The 19,945-nt window shown below is 40.3% G+C and overlaps 1 protein-coding gene across 2 annotated transcripts; it reads left to right on the plus strand.

Moving 5' to 3' along the window:
* The first annotated feature begins 310 nt into the window (after positions 1–310).
* cnot6l (CCR4-NOT transcription complex, subunit 6-like) lies at positions 311–17,188 on the plus strand. 2 transcript variants are annotated; one of them, XM_058374628.1, is made up of 12 exons: positions 311–461; positions 4,774–4,895; positions 5,093–5,279; positions 6,045–6,130; positions 6,231–6,320; positions 6,445–6,513; positions 7,588–7,745; positions 8,096–8,250; positions 8,337–8,488; positions 12,240–12,467; positions 14,668–14,870; positions 16,245–17,188. In XM_058374628.1, the coding sequence occupies exons 1-12, from the start codon at positions 313–315 to the stop codon at positions 16,449–16,451; spliced, it is 1,806 nt and encodes a 601-aa protein (XP_058230611.1). In that variant the 5' UTR covers positions 311–312; the 3' UTR covers positions 16,452–17,188. The 2 variants fall into 2 exon arrangements, with proteins under 2 accessions (XP_058230611.1, XP_058230612.1); XM_058374629.1 differs by lacking the exon at positions 311–461 and adding an exon at positions 488–641.
* The last annotated feature ends 2,757 nt before the right edge of the window (positions 17,189–19,945 follow it).

Genomic DNA, 19,945 nt, shown 5'->3' on the forward strand with positions numbered 1-19,945 from the left:
TGTCATTAAAAAAAACTTATTATGTCAAAACTAATCAATTATTAACAGTATATTGTGCAAGATTTTATTTATATAGAAATTACAGCAGCGCCTGTTTACTAACTTTCCCAGTGGCTATTTCAGACATGGGAATGCAGCGAGTTATTTTTTTTTTTACTACACCCGCATTTCGGAAGATCCCGCCTTCCACGCTGCGATTGGATAGAAACGAATCCTCACGTGCCGCCTACCCAATCGAAAATGTTGCATCTTTGTTTACATGAACCAGCAGCCAATCCAAGTTCGTTACCCGAAAACGGGTAGGAGAAGAAAATGACGCGAACGGACACTTGCGGAAGCCATGATTGTTGTCCTTCCATCTGGCAGGCAGTTGGGAGATTGAACAGCGGAGAAGACGAGCTTGGGCTGCATGTCTGGGAAAATATCACCCCAACATTTGCGTTACCACCTCCCGAATGCAGGTAAACAACTTCTGCTTAAGCTCCGTGATGTTTTTATGTTTGCTTTGTGCTTTATTTTTGCAGCTGTCACGGTGTCAAAATGATCCCAAGTCCCAAGGAGAGACTTAGCAGTGCTAGCTAACGGTATAAGTGTCCAGTTAATAACCAGACAGCAGTCAGAGTCCGGGATAATGCAGTGAGGTACTGATTTATTAAAATTTATTTAAAAAAAAAAAAAAAAAAAAATTTGCAGTTTTGGTAATTAATGCTTGTTCAACATTCCCTCTGTGTAATAGTTCACCTGTCTGTTTGGGCTCTTGATCAAGTAACAACAAGGGAAAAAACTTATTTACCTAAGACTAAAACTTGAACATCTTTTTAACTTCACATGAAGCTTCTGTCTTCTTCAAGACTTGTCAATGTGATATATATATATATGTATTTAATATTGTGGAAGAATCCAGGGAGTGACTGCTATGCACTTATAATAGTAGATCAAAGTAAAAGTTAAGCATACAAAGTTTCCAGAGAATCAGGGCGTTTCAGACAAAAGCCTTTCATCAGTCATCACTACAAGCAAAATATAAATGACTGACATTCTGTACAAAAGTGCTGAAAAATCCAGCTTCAGAACACAGACAGAGCTGCTTTTACCTTCTTTGCCAGCTGGTAAATCATTTTCCAGCTTCCTTATCAGGTGCATTAGGAAAGATTAGTCTTTCTGTTTTTAGGTCTTCAAACATTCAAAACCCATGTTCACCAAGATCTACCTCCAGCATCACCAGTACCCCGTGGAGCGTCTGTGACATGCGACGTATCCAAATTCTGTACCGTCGTTCTTCCACATGAGATTCCTCAGCTATTTAATACACTTTTGTTAAAGTCATATATATATATATATATATATATATATATATATATATATATAGATAGATACACTGATCAGGCATAACATTATGAGCAGTGAGAGGTGAAGTGAATAACACTGATTATCTCCTCATCATGGCACCTGTTAGTAGGTGGGATATATTAGGCAGCAAGTCAACATTTTGTCCTCAAAGTTGATGTGTTAGAAGCAGGAAAATTGGCCAAGTGTAAGGATTTGAGCGAGTTTGATGAAGGGCCAAATTGTGAGGTCTAGATGACTGGATCAGAGCATCTCCAAAACTGCAGCTCTTGTGGGGTGTTCCCGGTCTGCAGTGGTCAGTATCTATCAAAAGTGGTCCAAGGAAAGAACAGTGGTGAACCGGCGACAGGCTCATTGATGCAAGCGGGGAGCGAAGGCTGGCCCGTGTGATCTGATCCAACAGACGAGCTACTGTCGTTCAAATTGCTGAAGAAGTTAATGCAGGTTCTGATAGAAAGGTGTCAGAATACACAGTGCATGACAGGATCAGGGCTGTTTTGGCAGCAAAAGGGGGACCAACACAATATTAGGCAGGTGGTCAATGTTATGCCTGGCTGGTGTGTATTATTTTTTTTATTTTTAAACATGTTGTACATATCTTCCAGGTTATAGGTAAAAGTGAGCAGAAAAAGTCAACTATTACACCTTTATGGCACATTTAGCTGGTGAAAATAGTCTACCACTTTGAGCAGCTTGGTATGCATTTTGACAAGGGATAACGTGAGAGATGTTCAGACATCAGACTGCTGGAATTTTCAGCAAAAAAAAAAAAATCCACTGATTACTTTGATTTACTCTCATATTCTCTCTCTCTCTCTCTCTCTCTCTCTCTCTCCCCATTACCTCAAATACTAATTGCAAATTGTATTTTCAAGATTTTATTACTCATGTACACAGTTATAAGCAATATACAACTAGCAGCGAAATGAAAGCCCGGCCCACTTCTGCTTAGACTGTGCATATAAATAAACTACGTTTAAGAAGTTAAAAATAGACTGAATTGAAGTAATAGGAAGTACAAGAATATGATGTGAAATATGTCACATGTAATAACAGTGGAACATGATGTACAAGTGTGTGAGATCTAGTATCAGTACAGGATGTGTAAACATTACAGAATGGACAGCGATGTACTAAACGTGGAGGTGAGTTACATGTAGTAACAGTAAAGGTGTAGTGTAGAAAAGGACAATGGAGTAAAGGAGTCTTTATTCAATTAGCATTTTCGTTTACGTGAACTTTTAATGTCTGCCGAAAGTCCATTTGCAGTTGTGTATTCCGTGTATTTGGAGTTATTACCCTGACATATCGCAAATAGCAACAGCAGTTACCCTGTTTGTTATTTCACTTCCTCAGCGTCTCGTATGGAGCCTGACAAAATTCATATGGAATGTAATGGCAAATCCCTCAGCATTTGCATTTCCCCTGCCCTGCACAGAAACTTGTCAATCAGAGTTGGGGACATGAGTATAGTATAGAGTGTGTTTGTATTTGAAAGTGATTGTCATATCAAAATAGCGATAGCAGGGTCGTAACTCATAAGACGTGGGAAACGCAGTTACAGATGGACTATTTGCTTTTCCATTTTGAAAATCGGCAGACGTTGTATGTTTGTGTAAACGAAAACATAAACATTATTTGCATTTTTATTTGAATGGTAACAATTTACACGCCCACACATAGAAAACCACTTTTTTCACAATTAGTTTTGAATATCGTCCGGAAAATACTTCAGTTTGAAGGCCTACATATACAAGATGCACTCAGACGTTCCCGGAGGATATGGAAAAGGGACGTCTGTTACAGGGGCTCGCAGAAATATGACGATATTCTTGTCTTAGAGTTTGAGGAACAGCCGGCAGTAACCATGTGGTGAATCTTAAAGGTTTCAAAACAGCATTTATTCGAAGCATATCTGCAATGTTAAAGGCCGACTAATTAAACATATATTTAGAGCATAAAAAACGAACAATGAAACCTTACTGGATCCTAAAATGAACTGGAGGCCAGTGAAGAAACACGCCAAGACGTGTATGTGTCTATTAAAAAATACACATATATACATGTGTGTATGTGATAAATATAGCTTTCCACACCTGGCTTGTTTTTAAGCCCGTGACCTGTTGCAGCTCCTGCGATCAGGTTCCAGCTGTCGGCCAGCATTAGTGCCCAATCGGTGTATCACACCGATCAGGTTACAGTGTGTACGGCTGATACAAGTAAGTTGGGGAAATATCCCACATGACCTAAAGCTAAGCGTGGATTTTGCTTGCCGTGATTGCACCGGTCAAAGTGCGTTAATTTTGTTCTGCTATGCAACAGCTGCAGAACAGTTGCATAGAAAGTCAGTGAGCTCATATTGCTCAGTCTGCTTTTATAAGCTCTCCTTTGCTCCCAAATGAGGCAATTTCTTTCGAAACGATTGATATATCTAGTGCTGTTTTTAGTTACATGCATTTCGAACCAGTTGACAGTTGAACAGCTGTAGTGTAGCGACAGCCTGCTATCTTGTGTGGAGAGACCCACCCGACCCTTGTCTGCTTAACTAATCGCAAATACAGAAGCGGTTATAAATCCCTCGCTGTTCTTAGCATAATTTATTACAAATATTGCATTTATGAGATTAAAACATCAGCATGCTCTTGTATACAGGGCTGAACAGATTAGACTTTTTCCCATTTCGAAACTTTACAGACATCAGAGCTCTGACTATGGCTGAGACCTGATACTGATCCGTTACTGACCTCCTTGTGGTAACCGGACGGAGGCTCTAAATGGTTTCGATGTGAAAACATCAGAGGCGTGAAGGTGAAGTGCTTTAAAGCAAGTTGCGCTATGTGTTTAAGTGGATTGTGTCACATTTAATTGGAAAGCAGTCCGGCATTTTATGCTATTATCAGATCCGATACAACTACTCGTGATCAGGATGATTTCTTAGAAAGACGTGGATTACTAACTTTCTGCCAGCAACAGGTTTATGATATGATATAATACTTGGTTTCTAAAACTGCTCATTCTTACTGTCGTATATATTCCACTTTCACAAAAAGTTTGATCTGATCTTTGAAATTCTGATCGGAATATCTGATTGTAAGCTACCCATGCAAGTTGGTTATTCATGCATGTAATGCACAGGTACTTTGAAGATCAGATTACAAAAGCTGTTGAAAGGTTAGAATAATGAACCCAGTAGAACAGAAGATGCCTTTACTTTTCATCTAGTCAGCTTGCAGCCAGAAACGTGTACGGAAGAGTTCACCCGCTTTGTGGCCCTCGTTTGAAGCATCTGCTGCTAGACGTAAAAAGGCATCGCTAATCATTCTTAGTTGCAGCCAAACTGCGTCTGATCTACTGTCTCATTGTATGCTTAAGAAGGGGAAATCGGATGTACTAATTGTGCACTCATATTTTTTTGTTGTTGTCCAGATTAACAGGTATGCCAAAGGAGAAATATGAGCCTCCAGACCCGCGCAGGCTGTACACTATCATGTCGGCAGAGGAGGCAGCCAGTGGGAAGAAGTCACACTGGGCCGAGTTAGAGATTACCGGTTAGTTCTCTAGGCTGTGACTTTTTCAATTTGGCTTATTTTTAGGCATTTGATACACTGCAGTGAGAAAGTGCTCTTTGCTTATTTATTTATTTATTTATTTATTTATTGGTTGATCACCTTTTTGACCATGTTGAAGGAGATCTAGCTAATCTCTGGTAGGATTTCAGATTTAATGGTCATTGTTTTTTGGACAGGGCGGGTGAGAAACCTGAGCAGTTCGCTATGGACACTCACCCATCTGACCGCTCTGCACATCAACAACAACAACCTCAGCCGACTCCCTCCTGAAATCGCCAAGCTCCCTCACCTGGTTTACCTGAACCTGTCCTCCAACAAACTACGCAGCCTACCAGCAGAACTCGGCAACATGGTTTCTCTCAGGTAGAAGCAAGGCATGGAGTTATTTCACCAATATGTTATGAAATGAATTAAAGTATTATTGGATTACTATAAAATGTGTTCTGGGGCAAATTTAAAGATTGAGATTTGAGTGATGGTTAATTAAAAGGATTTAATTAGTTAATTAATTTTAGTCTTTCTATGTTTATAACAGCAGCTGTCATATAGTTAGCTTGAGATTTGTTTTTATTTTGTTCTTATGAACTGAGATGGCCTGTTCAGGCTAAAAAAAATAATCTGCACCAGCAAGTTTTTTTTTTTTATTTGATCTATCCATAAAACATCAGTATAAACAGCTAATCCCTAGCGACTTATCACAATATTTAGACTGTCTGTTGGTTAATGTGTGCCAGAGATGCCTTCGTTCTGAAGGCCATGCATGAGCGTGTTATGACCCGTATGACATTTATGAAAGCAACACAAGCATACAAATTATATCCAGATTTGGAAAAGGCTTTTCAAAAGACCATCTAGAAAACAGTGGTTAAATTTAATTCCGTTCAAATTATATTTCTACACATCGTTGTCACAGATAAAGCATCTGTGAAGAATTCTGGGTTTCACAAATAAGCAAAGCAACAGACAGGAAACTCCCAAATCTGGCATAAGGAACGGCTCAGAACAGCAATGCATTCTGCTCTGGTCTTAATTAATGTCTAAAATAAACACAATCCAACAGAAACATTTGATTCCAGATGAATGCTTTTTTCTGTGTATGCTATGAAGAGCTTTTCATGACTTCCACAGGGAATTGCTTTTAAACAACAACTGTTTACGGGTTTTGCCTTATGAACTTGGACGGCTGTTTCGCTTACAAACTCTCGGTCTCAAAGGCAGGTCTCTTCCTTTGTCATCTAGAAACTCTTTATAACATTTAAGCTTATTTATCATCGCCGTCACACACTTTTCTGGTACGGTATGCAATATTCACAGGTAACCCACTGTCCCAGGATATACTCAACCTCTACCAGGAGCCTGACGGAACAAGGAAACTATTGAATTACATGCTAGACAATCTTGCAGGTGATGTCTCGGTTCATGAGTTCATGTCTTTTCAGTGGTCATTTAGTAATATTTAAACTTGTTAAATGATACATTCATTCATTGGTGTTTTTGTGTGTGTGTGTGTGTGTGTGTGTGAAATCAGTCCATCCAGAACAACTCCCTCAGAGACCTTGGATCACACTGAGGGAACGAGACCAAATGATGCCCACAGGTACAGAACGTCTTCTTACACGGTTATTCATCTGCAAAGAATTACTAACTATGTAGACTCCATTACAGTCATAAGTCTCACTATTACTGAATCTGGAATTTAATATGTTATGCTAGTTGCCATTTTAAGCACATTTGTATCTTATCCAATTTCCAATCAGCACCAGTTTAATAACAAAAGCATCACAGAACTAGACAGATGAATAAATGTAGTGTTTAAAAAGCATCGGAACGTTAATAAGCCTGTAATGGACCTTTATACTGCTCCAGACAGAACACTAGGGTATCCATTAAAGCATGTGCTTATACTTTAAATATATCAGATAAATCATGAAGTTAATGTATGTCACATGTTTTATTATAAACCTTAATTTTTAAGATTTTTTTTTAATATAATTACCTGTAGTAATTAACCTAACCTACAGTAACCTGATGTTTTCTTTTCTTTATATTTAGCTCAATATATTATAATTATATATATCTCTTATATTTAGCTTTCTCACATTTCCCTATTTATCATTTTCAGCATGTCATGCTATTTATTTATTTATGTAAGCCCTTTCAGCATAGTTAGGCTAAATTTCAATTAGCTTCCTGTTTACTGTATGCATTAATCACACAGCAGTGTAGAGCACTACAGTTGAATGCAGGTACACATAAATATCATGTCTTCCTCTAAATTCTCTTATTTTGACTAATAGAGTATTCACACACTTGGCTTTATTTTGGGATGATTGCCGCCATTACTGGAGCCCAACAAACCCAGTGTCTCATGCCTGAAGTAGCCCTATAAAGTACATTACCAACAGCGAAACACAATGGATAGACAATCTTTATTTATAGAATTCATCGCACTGCCCCGTCTAATTGACATGATAAGATGTATGTGTCGCTTATGATTTTAGCCTATTTTAGCGTATGGAGATGAATGATCATGTTCTAATTGTTCGTCATTAATGATGTCTTCATGTGACTGATTCTTTCCTTGTGTCTTGAAATAATGTGCACTTTCTTCTAATTACTTAATATAGATTTAGAATATTACCTACTGATATTCTGAATATCTGTTCTCTAGCGGTTTTCACAGTAATGTGCTACAACGTGCTTTGTGATAAATATGCAACGAGGCAGCTGTACGGCTACTGTCCTTCCTGGGCTCTCAACTGGGAGTATAGGAAGAAAGGCATCATGGAGGAGATCACCAGCTGTGATGCTGACATTATCAGTTTGCAGGTAAGCAAGCCATTAGAGCTGCAAATATCCAATAAACCAATGGTTAAAATAATCACAAAAAAAACGTGTTACTAGGATTTAGTGTACAGGAACTGCTGTAGCCACTCATATCTAAACCCAGAGTGTTTTCTCTTTCATGAGATGCTCCAGTTTTGTAAAATATAACAAGGCACTTAAGTTGCCTTTTAATGTAATGGACCATGTGGACGTATAGGCTGTTTAAACTATGGACAGATTGCCATGTATATAAATCGCCATTGAGAATAGTTATGCATTATATTCATTTCTTCATGGTGCTTTTTCAGCTCGAGTATTTTGCCCTCAGTGCTTCTTGATACTGTCTCATGCAGGAGGTGGAAACAGAGCAGTACTACACTTTTTTTCTGGAAACTCTAAAGGAGCGTGGATATGACGGGTATTTTTGTCCAAAGTCTCGTGCCAAACTCGTGTCCGAGCAGGAAAGGAAGCACGTGGACGGCTGCGCCGTGTTCTTCAAAACAGAAAAGTCAGTCCATTTATTTGCTTTTAGGCTTTTAGGGAGAAAAGTGAAATGTCACAATTGTTAAGTTATTTTTTTTTGTCACTTTTCAGATTTGCACTGGTTCAGAAACACACGGTGGAGTTTAATCAAGTGGCCATGGCCAACTCCGAAGGCTCAGAGGTTATGCTGAATCGGGTGATGACCAAAGACAACATCGGAGTAGCCGTGCTGCTTGAGGTGAAGAAGGAGCTGTTTGCCGGAGGTAAACGTAACTTATGGATTACTTGCTGTATTAAAATGTGGTTCTTTTAATTGGAGCTATAAAAGCTTTATGGAATAAAACCAGTTTGGTACACTTCATTAGGAACACTTACTTAATAGTGAAGTTATCCAATCAGCCAATCATGTGGCAGCAGTACATTGTGTAAAATCATGGAGATATAATATTAACATCAACAGTCAGAAGGGGTAAAATGTGTTCTCGGTGATTTTGTCATGGCATGATTGTTGGTGCTAGACAAACTGGTTTGAGTATTTCTTTAATGGTTCCTCTCCTGGGATTTTCAAATACAGCAGTTTTTACTCAGAAATGTACAATAAAGAAAAACATCCACAGTGTGTCAATTCTGCAGACAGAAACACCTTGTTGATGAGGACAATAGCCAGACTGGTTTGAGCTGGTTCCAGTAATTCAGATATATACCACTCTGTTCAATTGTGCTGAGCAGAAAAGCATTTTTAGAACCTTGAGCCAGACAGGCTACAACAGCAGTAAGCCATAGAAGACCAGCAGAAGTATTCCACTTCTGTCCGCCAAGAACAAAAAGCCAAGGCTGCACTGGGCACAGACTCAACAAAACTGGACAGCTGAAGACTGCAAAAAATGTAGCCTGTTCTGATGAATCTCAGTTTCTGCTAATGCTGGTGGTAGGATCGGAATTTGGGGCTAATTGCATGAATCCATGGATCCAACTTGCCTTGTGTCACAAAGCAGAAGTCTGAATTCATGAATATGTCAGTGTTCTTCAGTGTCCTTCCCAGTCACCAGATCTGAACCAATGGGAAAATCTTTGGGATGTGGTAGAACAGGATAAAAATGCACGTTTTGTGCAGTTGTGTCTGCCATACATGTTGGAGTTATCATATTCCACTAGATGGCAGTACATAACAAATTCAGAAATTCTTTGGCACGCTAATCTGAAGTCTGTGCCTTTGTATGGTTCATTACCTGATAACAGAAATTTGTTTCAGAAGTGCTTTCTTTGACCTCTGTAAAGCCTATTGTTCTGTTTCTAATTTTATGATGAATAGGAAAATGTTTATAGACTGTTACCACTATATTGCGAAAGTATATGGACATCTCAGCAGTCACACACATACACTATATTGCCAAAAGTATTCGCTCACCCATCCAAATAATCAGAATCAGGTGTTCCAATCACTTCCATGGCCACAGGTGTATAAAATCAAGCACCTAGGCATGCAGACTGTTTTTACAAACATTTGTGAAAGAATGGGTCGCTCTCAGGAGCTCAGTGAATTCCAGCGTGGAACTGTGATAGGATGCCACCTGTGCAACAAATCCAGTCGTGAAATTTCCTCGCTCCTAAATATTCCACAGTCAACTGTCAGCTGTATTATAAGAACATGGAAGTGTTTGGGAACGACAGCAACTCAGCCACGAAGTGGTAGGCCACGTAAACTGACGGAGCGGGGTCAGCGGATGCTGAGGCGCATAGTGTGAAGAGGTCGCCAACTTTCTGCAGAGTCAATCGCTACAGACCTCCAAACTTCATGTGGCCTTCAGATTAGCTCAAGAACAGTGCGCAGAGAGCTTCATGGAATGGGTTTCCATGGCCGAGCAGCTGCATCCAAGCCATACATCACCAAGTGCAATGCAAAGCGTCGGATGCAGTGGTGTAAAGCACGCCGCCACTGGACTCTAGAGCAGTGGAGACGCGTTCTCTGGAGTGACGAATCGCGCTTCTCCATCTGGCAATCTGATGGTCGAGTCTGGGTTTGGCGGTTGCCAGGTTACCAGGATACACTATATTGCCAGGAGGGTTGGCAATATAGTGTATATCCTTGTTGAACATCCCACCTTTTGCTGTAATAACAGACTCTATTATTCTTGCCACTAGATTTTGAACTGTAGCTTTGGGGATCTGTGTTCTTTCAGCCACAAGAGCTTTAAAGGCCGGGCACTGATGCTGGGTGAGAATATCAGGGGTGCAGTTGGTGTTCTTCCAAAAGATCTTCAGTGGGGTTGAGTTCAGGGCTTGGATGGATGGATGGATGGATGGATGGAAGGATAGATAGAAAATACCCAAATTAGGGTACAAAAATATAACAAACAATATATCAAATAACAAAATATAGCAGAAAAATACTAAATACAGAGATTTCAGGAATAAATATGGAGAATTAGATGAAAAACAAGATAAGTAATGTGCAAAACAAGTGTTTAAGGTTACAGACCTAGCTGATGTGCAAAAACTGTGCAGGCCACTAAATTCTTCCACACCAGACTTGGCACTCCATGTCTTAATAGATGTGACATTGTGCACAGGGACATTGTATTGCAAGAAAAGGTTTGGGCCTTTTAGTTCCACTCAAGGGAAACTTGTAGTACTATAGCATACATAGGCATCCCACACATTTATATGCTTTAGACTTTGTGGCAACATTTTGTAAGAGCCACATATGGATGTGATGGTAAGTATCACGATGAACACATTCATGCAATTATCTGAATATCAAACATGTGAATGAAGAAAAAGTGTGATCTCTGTGCCAGAATTTTTCATAAACTCTTTTGGTCTCCTTGAATTTTCACACGTAACAGTTTACACAGAATTGTGCGAATAACAAAAAACATCGACTAAGCAGCAGTTCTGTGGGTGGAGACACCTTGCTGATTAGAGAGGTCAGAGGGAAATGGCCCAATTGATTTCAAGTTGCTGGGAAGAATATAGTAACTCAGCAGAAGACGACATCAGGTTCCAATCCTGTCAGCCAAGAACAAGTATCTGAGGCTATTGTGGTTACAGACTCATGGTTACTTGTGAAAGAAATGTTTTTTTGTTTTTTTTAGATAAAATCAGTTCACATATAAGCAACATTTGAGAGATTTGCTTTGGAAATCCTCTTATCAGATATAAAGATAAAGTAACATAATCTGTACACAACCTCCCAGAGCCTTGCTGAATACAAATGAAGTACAAGTGTAAATGTAAAGGAGAAGAGGATGGTGACATTTTTTTGTGAAGGAGGCAAGGGTTCATTTTCACATTTGAAGGAATGACTGCAATCAGATTAAAAGGTGTGAAAATACAGCGTTTATCTCAGGCGCCACTGAGTCATTTAACACTTTGTGCGGCTGCCGAAGGGAGGAAGTCATTCTGCACACTACTGCACAATCTCTATAACACATGGTATCCAGCGAAGAAGGTGCTGCTTACAGCATCCTTGTCTGCTAATCATTTTTTCACTTTCACACCAGATATGCATATCATGTGGTTATGGAAAAACAAACTGTAGCCTATAGACCCACATTAAGATTCTATAACCAGTTTCTTTACTGTAACTTTGGGTTTCACAATTTTATTTTATTTTTGTGGTTGTATGAAGCAAGGTGTCAGCATCACAAATGATACTATGTGCTTATAGGGCTTTAATATTAATAATAATAATAAATAACAACAACAACAATAATAATAAGTATTATTATTATTATTATTATAATTATATATTATAATTATATTTTATAATTAACTCCTCTTATCTCCCCGAAATAAATCATCATAAAACATCAAAAAACCATCATAAAAAATTAAATACAAAAATTTGGAGGAATATGATGTCAAGATGTTCTTTCCTAGGCTTAAAAATTCATAATCAAGGCACAAGCTGAAATGCTAAATTTATGTTAAGTGAAATTACTCATAATTAATAAATTTGTGTTGTCCATGCTGTTCAGTTTACACTAATCTGCTAATTTTGTACTTTTGTAGGGTTGAAAGCACCTGCAGAGAAGCAGCTTCTATTGGTGGCTAACGCTCACATGCACTGGGACCCTGAATACTCAGACGTCAAACTCATCCAGACCGTCATGTTCCTGTCAGAGTTGAAGAGCATTGCTGAGAGGGCATTAAGCTCCACTGGGTCCACCTCAGCCAGCTCAGATTCCACCTCCTTCCCTATTGTCCTGTGTGCTGACCTCAACTCGCTTCCAGACTCGGGTATGATCACCAAGCAGTTGTTTATTCCGAAAACAAAGCACCAAAGAATGTGTCATATGTCGCCTTTTCACGCAAATAAAATGTGAAATGAACTAAATTACCCAAGCAGCATCATTACATTGATGGAGAAAGACCAGAAAGACAATGTTTAACATAACACTTATCCTATCTCACAAAAGTGAGTACACCCCTCAGATTTTTGTAAATATTTTATTATATCTTTTCATGTGACAACACTGAAGAAATGCCACTCTGCTACAATGTAAAGTAGTGAGTGTACAGCCTGCATAACAGTGTAAATTTGCTGTCCTCTCAAAATAACTCAACACACAGCCATTAATGTCTAAACCGTTTGCAACAAAAGTGAGTAGTGGAAATGTCCAAATTGGGCCCAATTAGCCATTTACCCTCCCCGGTGTCATGTGACTTGTCTCAGGTCTCAGGTGTGAATGGGGAGCAAGTGTGTTAAATTTTGTGTCATCGCTCTCACACCCTCTCATACTGGTCACTGGAAGTTCAACATGGCACCTCATGGCGAAGATCTCTCTGAGGATCTGAAAAAAAAAGAATTGTTGCTCTACATAAAGATGGCCTAGACTATAAGAAGATCCTGGAAGCCAAGACCCTGAAACTGAGCTGCAGCACGGTGGGCAAGACCATACAGCGGTTTTACAGGACAGGTTCCACTCAGAACAGGCCTTACCATGGTCCACCAAAGAAGTTGAGTGCACGTGCTCAGCGTCATATCCGGAGGTTGTCTTTGGGAAATAGACGTATGAGTGCTGCCAGCATTGCTGCAGAGGTTGAAGGGGTGGGGGGTCAGCCTGTCAGTGCTCAAACCATACGCCGCATCAAATTGGTCTGCATGGCTGTCGTCCCAGAAGGAAGCCTCTACTAAAGATGATGCACAAGAAAGCCTGCATACAGTTTGCTGAAGACAAGCAGACTAAGGACATTACTGGCACCATGTCCTGTGGTCCGATGAGACCAAGATAAACTTATTTGGTTCAGATGGTGTCAAGCGTGTGTGGCGGCAACCAGGTGAGGAGTACAAAGACAAGTGTGTCTTGCCTACAGTCAAGCATGGTGGTGGGAGTGTCATGGTCTGGGCCTGCATGAGTGCTGCCGGCACTGGGGAGCTACAGTTCATTGAGGGAACCATGAATGCCAACATGTACTGTGATATACTGAAGCAGAGCACGATCCCCTCCCTTCGGAGACTGGGCCGCAGGGCAGTATTCCAACATGATAACGACCCCGAAGACACCTCCAAGACGACCACTGCCTTGCTAAAGAAGCTGAGGGTAAAGGTGATGGACTGGCCAAGCATGTCTCCAGACCTATACCCTATTGAGCATCTGTGGGGCATCCTCAAATGGAAAGTGTGGGAGCGCAAGGTCTCTAACATCCACCAGCTCTGTGATTTCATCATGGAGGAGTGGAAGAGGACTCCAGTGGCAACCTGTGAAGCTCTGGTGAACTCCATGCCCAAGAGGGTTAAGGCAGTGCTGGAAATTAATGGTGTCCACACAAAATATTGACACTTTGGGCCCAATTTGGACATTTCCACTTAGGGGTGTACTCACTTTTGTTGTCAACGGTTCAGACATTAATGGCTGTGTGTTGAGTTATTTTGAGGGGACAGGAAATTTACACTGTTATACAGGCTGTACACTCACTACTTTACATTGTAGCAGAGTGGCATTTCTTCAGTGTTGTCACATGAAAAGATATAATAGAATATTTACAAAAATGTCAGGGGTGTACTCACTTTTGTGAGATACGGTAACTGCTATATCATTTTAAGGCATATTAATAGCTACACTTCTTATCATCTGACTAGCCATTGCAGTGCACCCTGTTTCAGTAAAGAACAAAAAAAACCCTGCTTTATAAAACTTCCTCTTCACCATATATAGTTGTTTGTGGTGTTTGAAACCTGTTAATTATTACACATGGGCTTGTGTTACTAAATATTGGGACATTTCCAAGCCTTTATTTTAGACTGTAATAGAGAAACAGAAACTGCTGTGAAACCTTTTGTATAATTGACTGCCTTAAATTGTGTTTGTTCTCTTTTTGCTCTTTATAATGAAATGATTTCAGGATCGTTTCCTCAAATTACATGTTCTCACAGATCCAAATTAATACCGCTTTTTTTTTTTATTATCGTGCAATGATTATTTTTATACTTCTTCAGGTGTAGTGGAATACCTGAGCAATGGCGGGGTTGCTGAGAATCACAAAGACTTCAAAGAGCTACGCTACAGTGAATGTCTGACCAACTTCAGCTGCAACGGCAAGAACGGCAAACCAGACGGCAGCGTCACCCACAGTTTCCAGCTTAAGAGCGCCTATGAGAACAATCTGATGCCTTACACTAATTACACCTACGACTTTAAGGTGAAGATCCATAGTATATATCAGGGCTTCCTAATTCTGGGTTTATACAGAATTTTCAAGTCAATTTGACCTCAGTGTACATAAATCATACATAAATTCAGTATTATTTCGAATAACGAAGGGTGGGCTCGGCTCCCAATGAGAGTAAAAAATAATTCATTAAATAAATAAAATAAAATAAAGGTTTGACTAACAGGGTAGGATGGTAAACTTATTGCAGCATTCCACTGTACTGAACTGATCTCACACACACACACACACACACCTCTGATCCTAATCATATGAAATTTCAAGGGGACTGAGGTGATCACGAATTTGTGTACAGTTTATGGAGAGTCGCAGAATTTTTAGGGGGTCTGAGCAGAAATGTTAAAGCCCCCTCCCAAATAATGGCCTGGCGACGCCCATGCCGCACACACTTTCCATGCGGCGTAATAATAATACATTACTCCACTGATCTCAGTAGAATTATAAGCTGCAGTTTAGCTTATTTGTTAGCGCGCCTGCCTCCCATGCTGGAGACCCAGGTTCGCGGCCCGCTCGGAGTTGTATTTATATATTATTTGAGAATTTCTTGCAGTAGTTTAAGCCACATAGCACTTTGCTTTTCGCAGTCACACTCGCATTTTCTTCTGGAAATGCAACATTCTAGTTTCAGTAGTCATGTCTCTGAAAAAGGGTAAATCAGGCATCAGTGTTGCCAAGAGGAGATCAACCATTGAGTTGAAACAGATTAATTCGTTTTACATTATTGCCTATGGGGAAACATAATTTGGGTTCTCGACCAAATTGGTAGTCGACCAGACTTTTGGAACGAATTAAGGTTGAACACCGAGGCACCACTGTATTTACATTGCTGACATTTGGCAGACTCCCTTATCCAGAGCGACTTACAATTTATCTCATTTTTTTAAACAGCTGAGCAATTGAGGGTTAAGTTAGTCCAACACCTTAACCACTAAGCTACCACATCCCCCAATTTCACTCCTTGAGCGTGACTCTTGCTCTCCAGAACCTAGAATCTGGAACGTCTGTTTCCACAGAACACAGTCTGCATTGGTTTGCACTGCTGTTTGTAATTTTGAAATTATTCCAAATTGCTATTAACTGTCATCAGATTGTACAGTGTTTTTTTGTTTTGTTTTTTCTTCTCACCTGTTCAGCCACAGCCACATTTGGTAACATCTGCTAGGGGTTTTATCTCAAGTCAACAAATACTGAACTTCTATCTGAAAAAATTTCTTATTGTAGAGTTCTTCTATTTTACACACTATCAATACACGAGTGGTATAATCAATGAAGATGTGTTTAAATTAATTTGTGTTTGAAACAAGTCTAGTTTTTAAAACATACTTTCTATAACTTTCGTTCTAGGGCGTGATCGATTACATTTTCTTCTCCAAGACCCACATGAATGTGCTGGGCCTGCTGGGTCCTCTCGAAACCCAGTGGTTGGTGGATAATTGCATCATCGGATGTCCCCACCCACACATCCCCTCCGATCACTTCTCCCTCCTGGCTCAGTTGGAGTACCACCCTCACCTGTCCCTCAACGGCCTGCACCTTCCCATCCACAGGTAGTGGTGGAAGAAGTAAAGCCTCCACTAACGGACACATCCCAAAGTTTCTACAAACGTCACCTAGGAGTGAAAAATTCCCCCAGTCACTCCTTTTTTTTAACCATTGCACAGAATTGTATTAGTACATTTTCCAGCATTATGAGAAAAAAAAAAGCTTAATACCAAATTAGGGTTGGGGTTTTACATTTGATACCAACGACTGAATCCAAAAGAAGCTCTCATGTCCATGTCGATGACTGAATGTCAGTTCTGGGATGATATGCCTACATGTCTGCAGCATTAGTGTGTGTATGTCACAGATCTGTAAAGACTGAGAGGCCTTTTCATGTAGCATAACATTCTCATCCCACTAACTGAGTGTTAAAGGTGTTTTCTACTTTTGTCAGTAGTCATGTTTTATATGTCCCCTTGTGTTTTATCCATTGGAACTTCTAACAGAAGAAATGCCACATTTGTAAATGTATGAATTTATGCAAAACAATCAAAGAGGAAAACGGCATTATTGTATGTTAGAATATCGTAGCATCTGGTACTTTACAAGCAAAAATTCGCCGTCTATCTTTGTCTTCGATTATGGTAGATACATGCCTACATGGGATGAAGCAAGAAGTAAGACGAAGAGCAAGAAAGAGAGATTTAAATTCCATATATTTTCAATGACAGAAATTATGCAAGATGACCTTTTGTGATGTCCTAAATGGGCACCATTAAAGAGGATCCCAGCCCTACTGATTTTAACCTAGTTACTTGTGTGTGTTTGTCTGTGTGTTGTTTTTAATTTTTTTTAATGGTCTCTTAGTAACACTCATATTATCCCATCTACTGTTCCTGCAAAATACTGAGAATGTCTTATATACATATAATTCCAGGAAGTAGAACTAAAATGGGGAAAAACGCTTTCTATATGACCAATAGTTGTTTCTCTTAATGCAGTATGGCCATCATTTTTATGATCTGCTGCTAATCTGGGGCCATTTGTGTAGTCTGTTACCGGTTCACTGTGAGTTTGTTTGGCTATGCACTGTAAGTGAAGAAGTAAGGCAATAAAGAAGCACTTTTTGTGTACAAATGGATAAAATATATAAAAACCAAATCTATTAGTAAGGTGTTGAACAGCTTTGTAGATTCTACGAACCTCTGCTACTGGGGGACGTGGTAGCTTAGTGGTTCAGGCGTTGGCCTATTGATAGGAAGGTCTTCAGTTCAAATCCCAGGCCCACCAAGCTGCCACTGCTGGGCCCCTGTGCAAGGCCCTTAACCCTCAGTTGTATAAAATGACAAAAATCTAAGTCGCTCTGGATAAGGGCGTCTGCCAAATGCCAGAAATGTATATGTAAATGCTACTGTAGTGGAGAGAAGAACGCTATTCTCACTACAGATGTTCCCTCTGTAATGGTTGTACAGGGGTTTAATGTGTTGTAAGATGCTTTTCTGCTCACCACAGTTGTAAGAAATAGCTACTTTAGTTGCTGTAGCATTCCTGCTCCTGTTTTGCCTTTTTTTCCACACCATTCTGTGTAACTGCAAAAATGCCAGATCAGCAATTTCTGAAACACTCAAAATCTATTGGTCAACATTACAAATCAATTCATAATTGCAGTGTGAATATGATCTAGTCTGATATATCACACCTCAGCTTCAGTTCATCTAATACTGAGTGTTGCTGCAATTAGTACCTCTGCACTGTTCCCTGATCCTGCCATTAGTACAGCCTCCATGTTTTAGATATCTTTGCTATATGGTTGCTGCTACATTCCAGTGAGAGGCTTATGTGCACATGTCGGCTTCTCATTTAGTGCCTATGTAAAATAAAATATACAGCTCAATTCCATTTATATTTCTGTATAGCGTTTCCATATACAATGGAAATTGTAGCAAAGCAGCTTTACATGAATATAAAAATTTAGAATAAAAAAGACAAACATTAACATTTTATTTTATATTTATTCCTATTGAGCAAGCCAGGGGCAACGGTGGAGGAAAAACTCCCTGAGATGATATGAGGAAGAAACCTTGAGAGAAACCTCAAATTGAAACCCATTCTCATCTGGGTATTCCTGCTTTGTGTACACTCACTGGCCGTTTTATTAGGTAAGCCTTATGTAATACCTTATATATATGTTGTGTATCAGGCATGACATTATGAGCACTGAGAGGTGACGTGAATAACACTGATGATCTCCTCATCATGGCACCTGTTAGTGGGTGGGATATATTAGGCAGTAAGTGAACATTTAGTCCTCAAAGTGGATGTGTTAGAAGCAGGAAAAATGAGCAAGTGTAAGGATTTGAGCGAGTTTGATGAAGGGCCAAATTGTGATGGCTAGACGATTGGATCAGAGCATCTCCAAAACTGCAGCTCTTGTGGGTTGTTCCCGGTCTGCAGTGGTCAGTATCTATCAAAAGTGGTCCAAGTAAGGAACAGAGGTGAACCAGCGACAGGGTCATGTGTGGGCAAGGCTCATTGATGCACGTGGGGAGGGAAGGCTGGCCCGTGTGATCCGATCCAACAGACGAAATTGCTGAAGACGTTTATGCAGGTTCTGATAGAAAGGTGTCAGAATACACAGTGCATGACGGGTCAGGGCTGTTTTGGCAGCAAAAGGAGGACCAACACAATATTAGGGAGGTGGTCATAATGTTATACCTGGTTGGTGTGTGTATATATATATACACTATATTGCCAAAAGTATTCGCTCACCTGCCTTGACTCGCATATGAACTTAAGTGACATCCCATTCCTAATCCATAGGGTTCAATATGACGTCGGTCCACCCTTTGCAGCTATAACAGCTTCAACTCTTCTGGGAAGGCTGTCCACAAGGTTTAGGAGTGTGTTTATGGGAATTTTTGACCATTCTTCCAGAAGCGCATTTGTGAGGTCACACACTGATGTTGGACGAGAAGGCCTGGCTCTCAGTCTCCGCTCTAATTCATCCCAAAGGTGTTCTATCAGGTTGAGGTCAGGACTCTGTGCAGGCCAGTCAAGTTCCTCCACACCAGACTCTGTCATCCATGTCTTTATGGACCTTGCTTTGTGCACTGGTGCACAGTCATGTTGGAAGAGGAAGGGGCCAGCTCCAAACTGTTCCCACAAAGTTGGGAGCATGGAATTGTCCAAAATGTCTTGGTATGCTGAAGCATTCAGAGTTCCTTTCACTGGAACTAAGGGGCCAAGCCCAGCTCCTGAAAAACAACCCCACACCATAATCCCCCCTCCACCAAACTTTACACTTGGCACAATGCAGTCAGACAAGTACCGTTCTCCTGGCAACCGCCAAACCCAGACTCGTCCATCAGATTGCCAGATGGAGAAGCGCGATTCGTCACTCCAGAGAACGCGTCTCCACTGCTCTAGAGTCCAGTGGCGACGTGCTTTACACCACTGCATCCGACGCTTTGCATTGCACTTGGTGATGTATGGCTTGGATGCAGCTGCTCGGCCATGGAAACCCATTCCATGAAGTTCTCTGCGCACTGTTCTTGAGCTAATCT

Source organism: Hemibagrus wyckioides, linkage group LG22 (genome assembly GCF_019097595.1).
Source record: "Hemibagrus wyckioides isolate EC202008001 linkage group LG22, SWU_Hwy_1.0, whole genome shotgun sequence".
Classification (NCBI taxonomy): Eukaryota; Metazoa; Chordata; class Actinopteri; order Siluriformes; family Bagridae; genus Hemibagrus; species Hemibagrus wyckioides.

Excerpts from the sequence above, each read along its gene's own strand:
- cnot6l (XM_058374628.1), top strand. The coding sequence starts at position 313 with ATGACGCGAACGGACACTTGCGGAAGCCATGATTGTTGTCCTTCCATC. Across the intron at positions 4,896-5,092 it reads GGCCGAGTTAGAGATTACCG|GGCGGGTGAGAAACCTGAGC; the intron begins GTTAGTTCTCTA and ends TTTTTTGGACAG. Across the intron at positions 5,280-6,044 it reads GGCAACATGGTTTCTCTCAG|GGAATTGCTTTTAAACAACA; the intron begins GTAGAAGCAAGG and ends TGACTTCCACAG.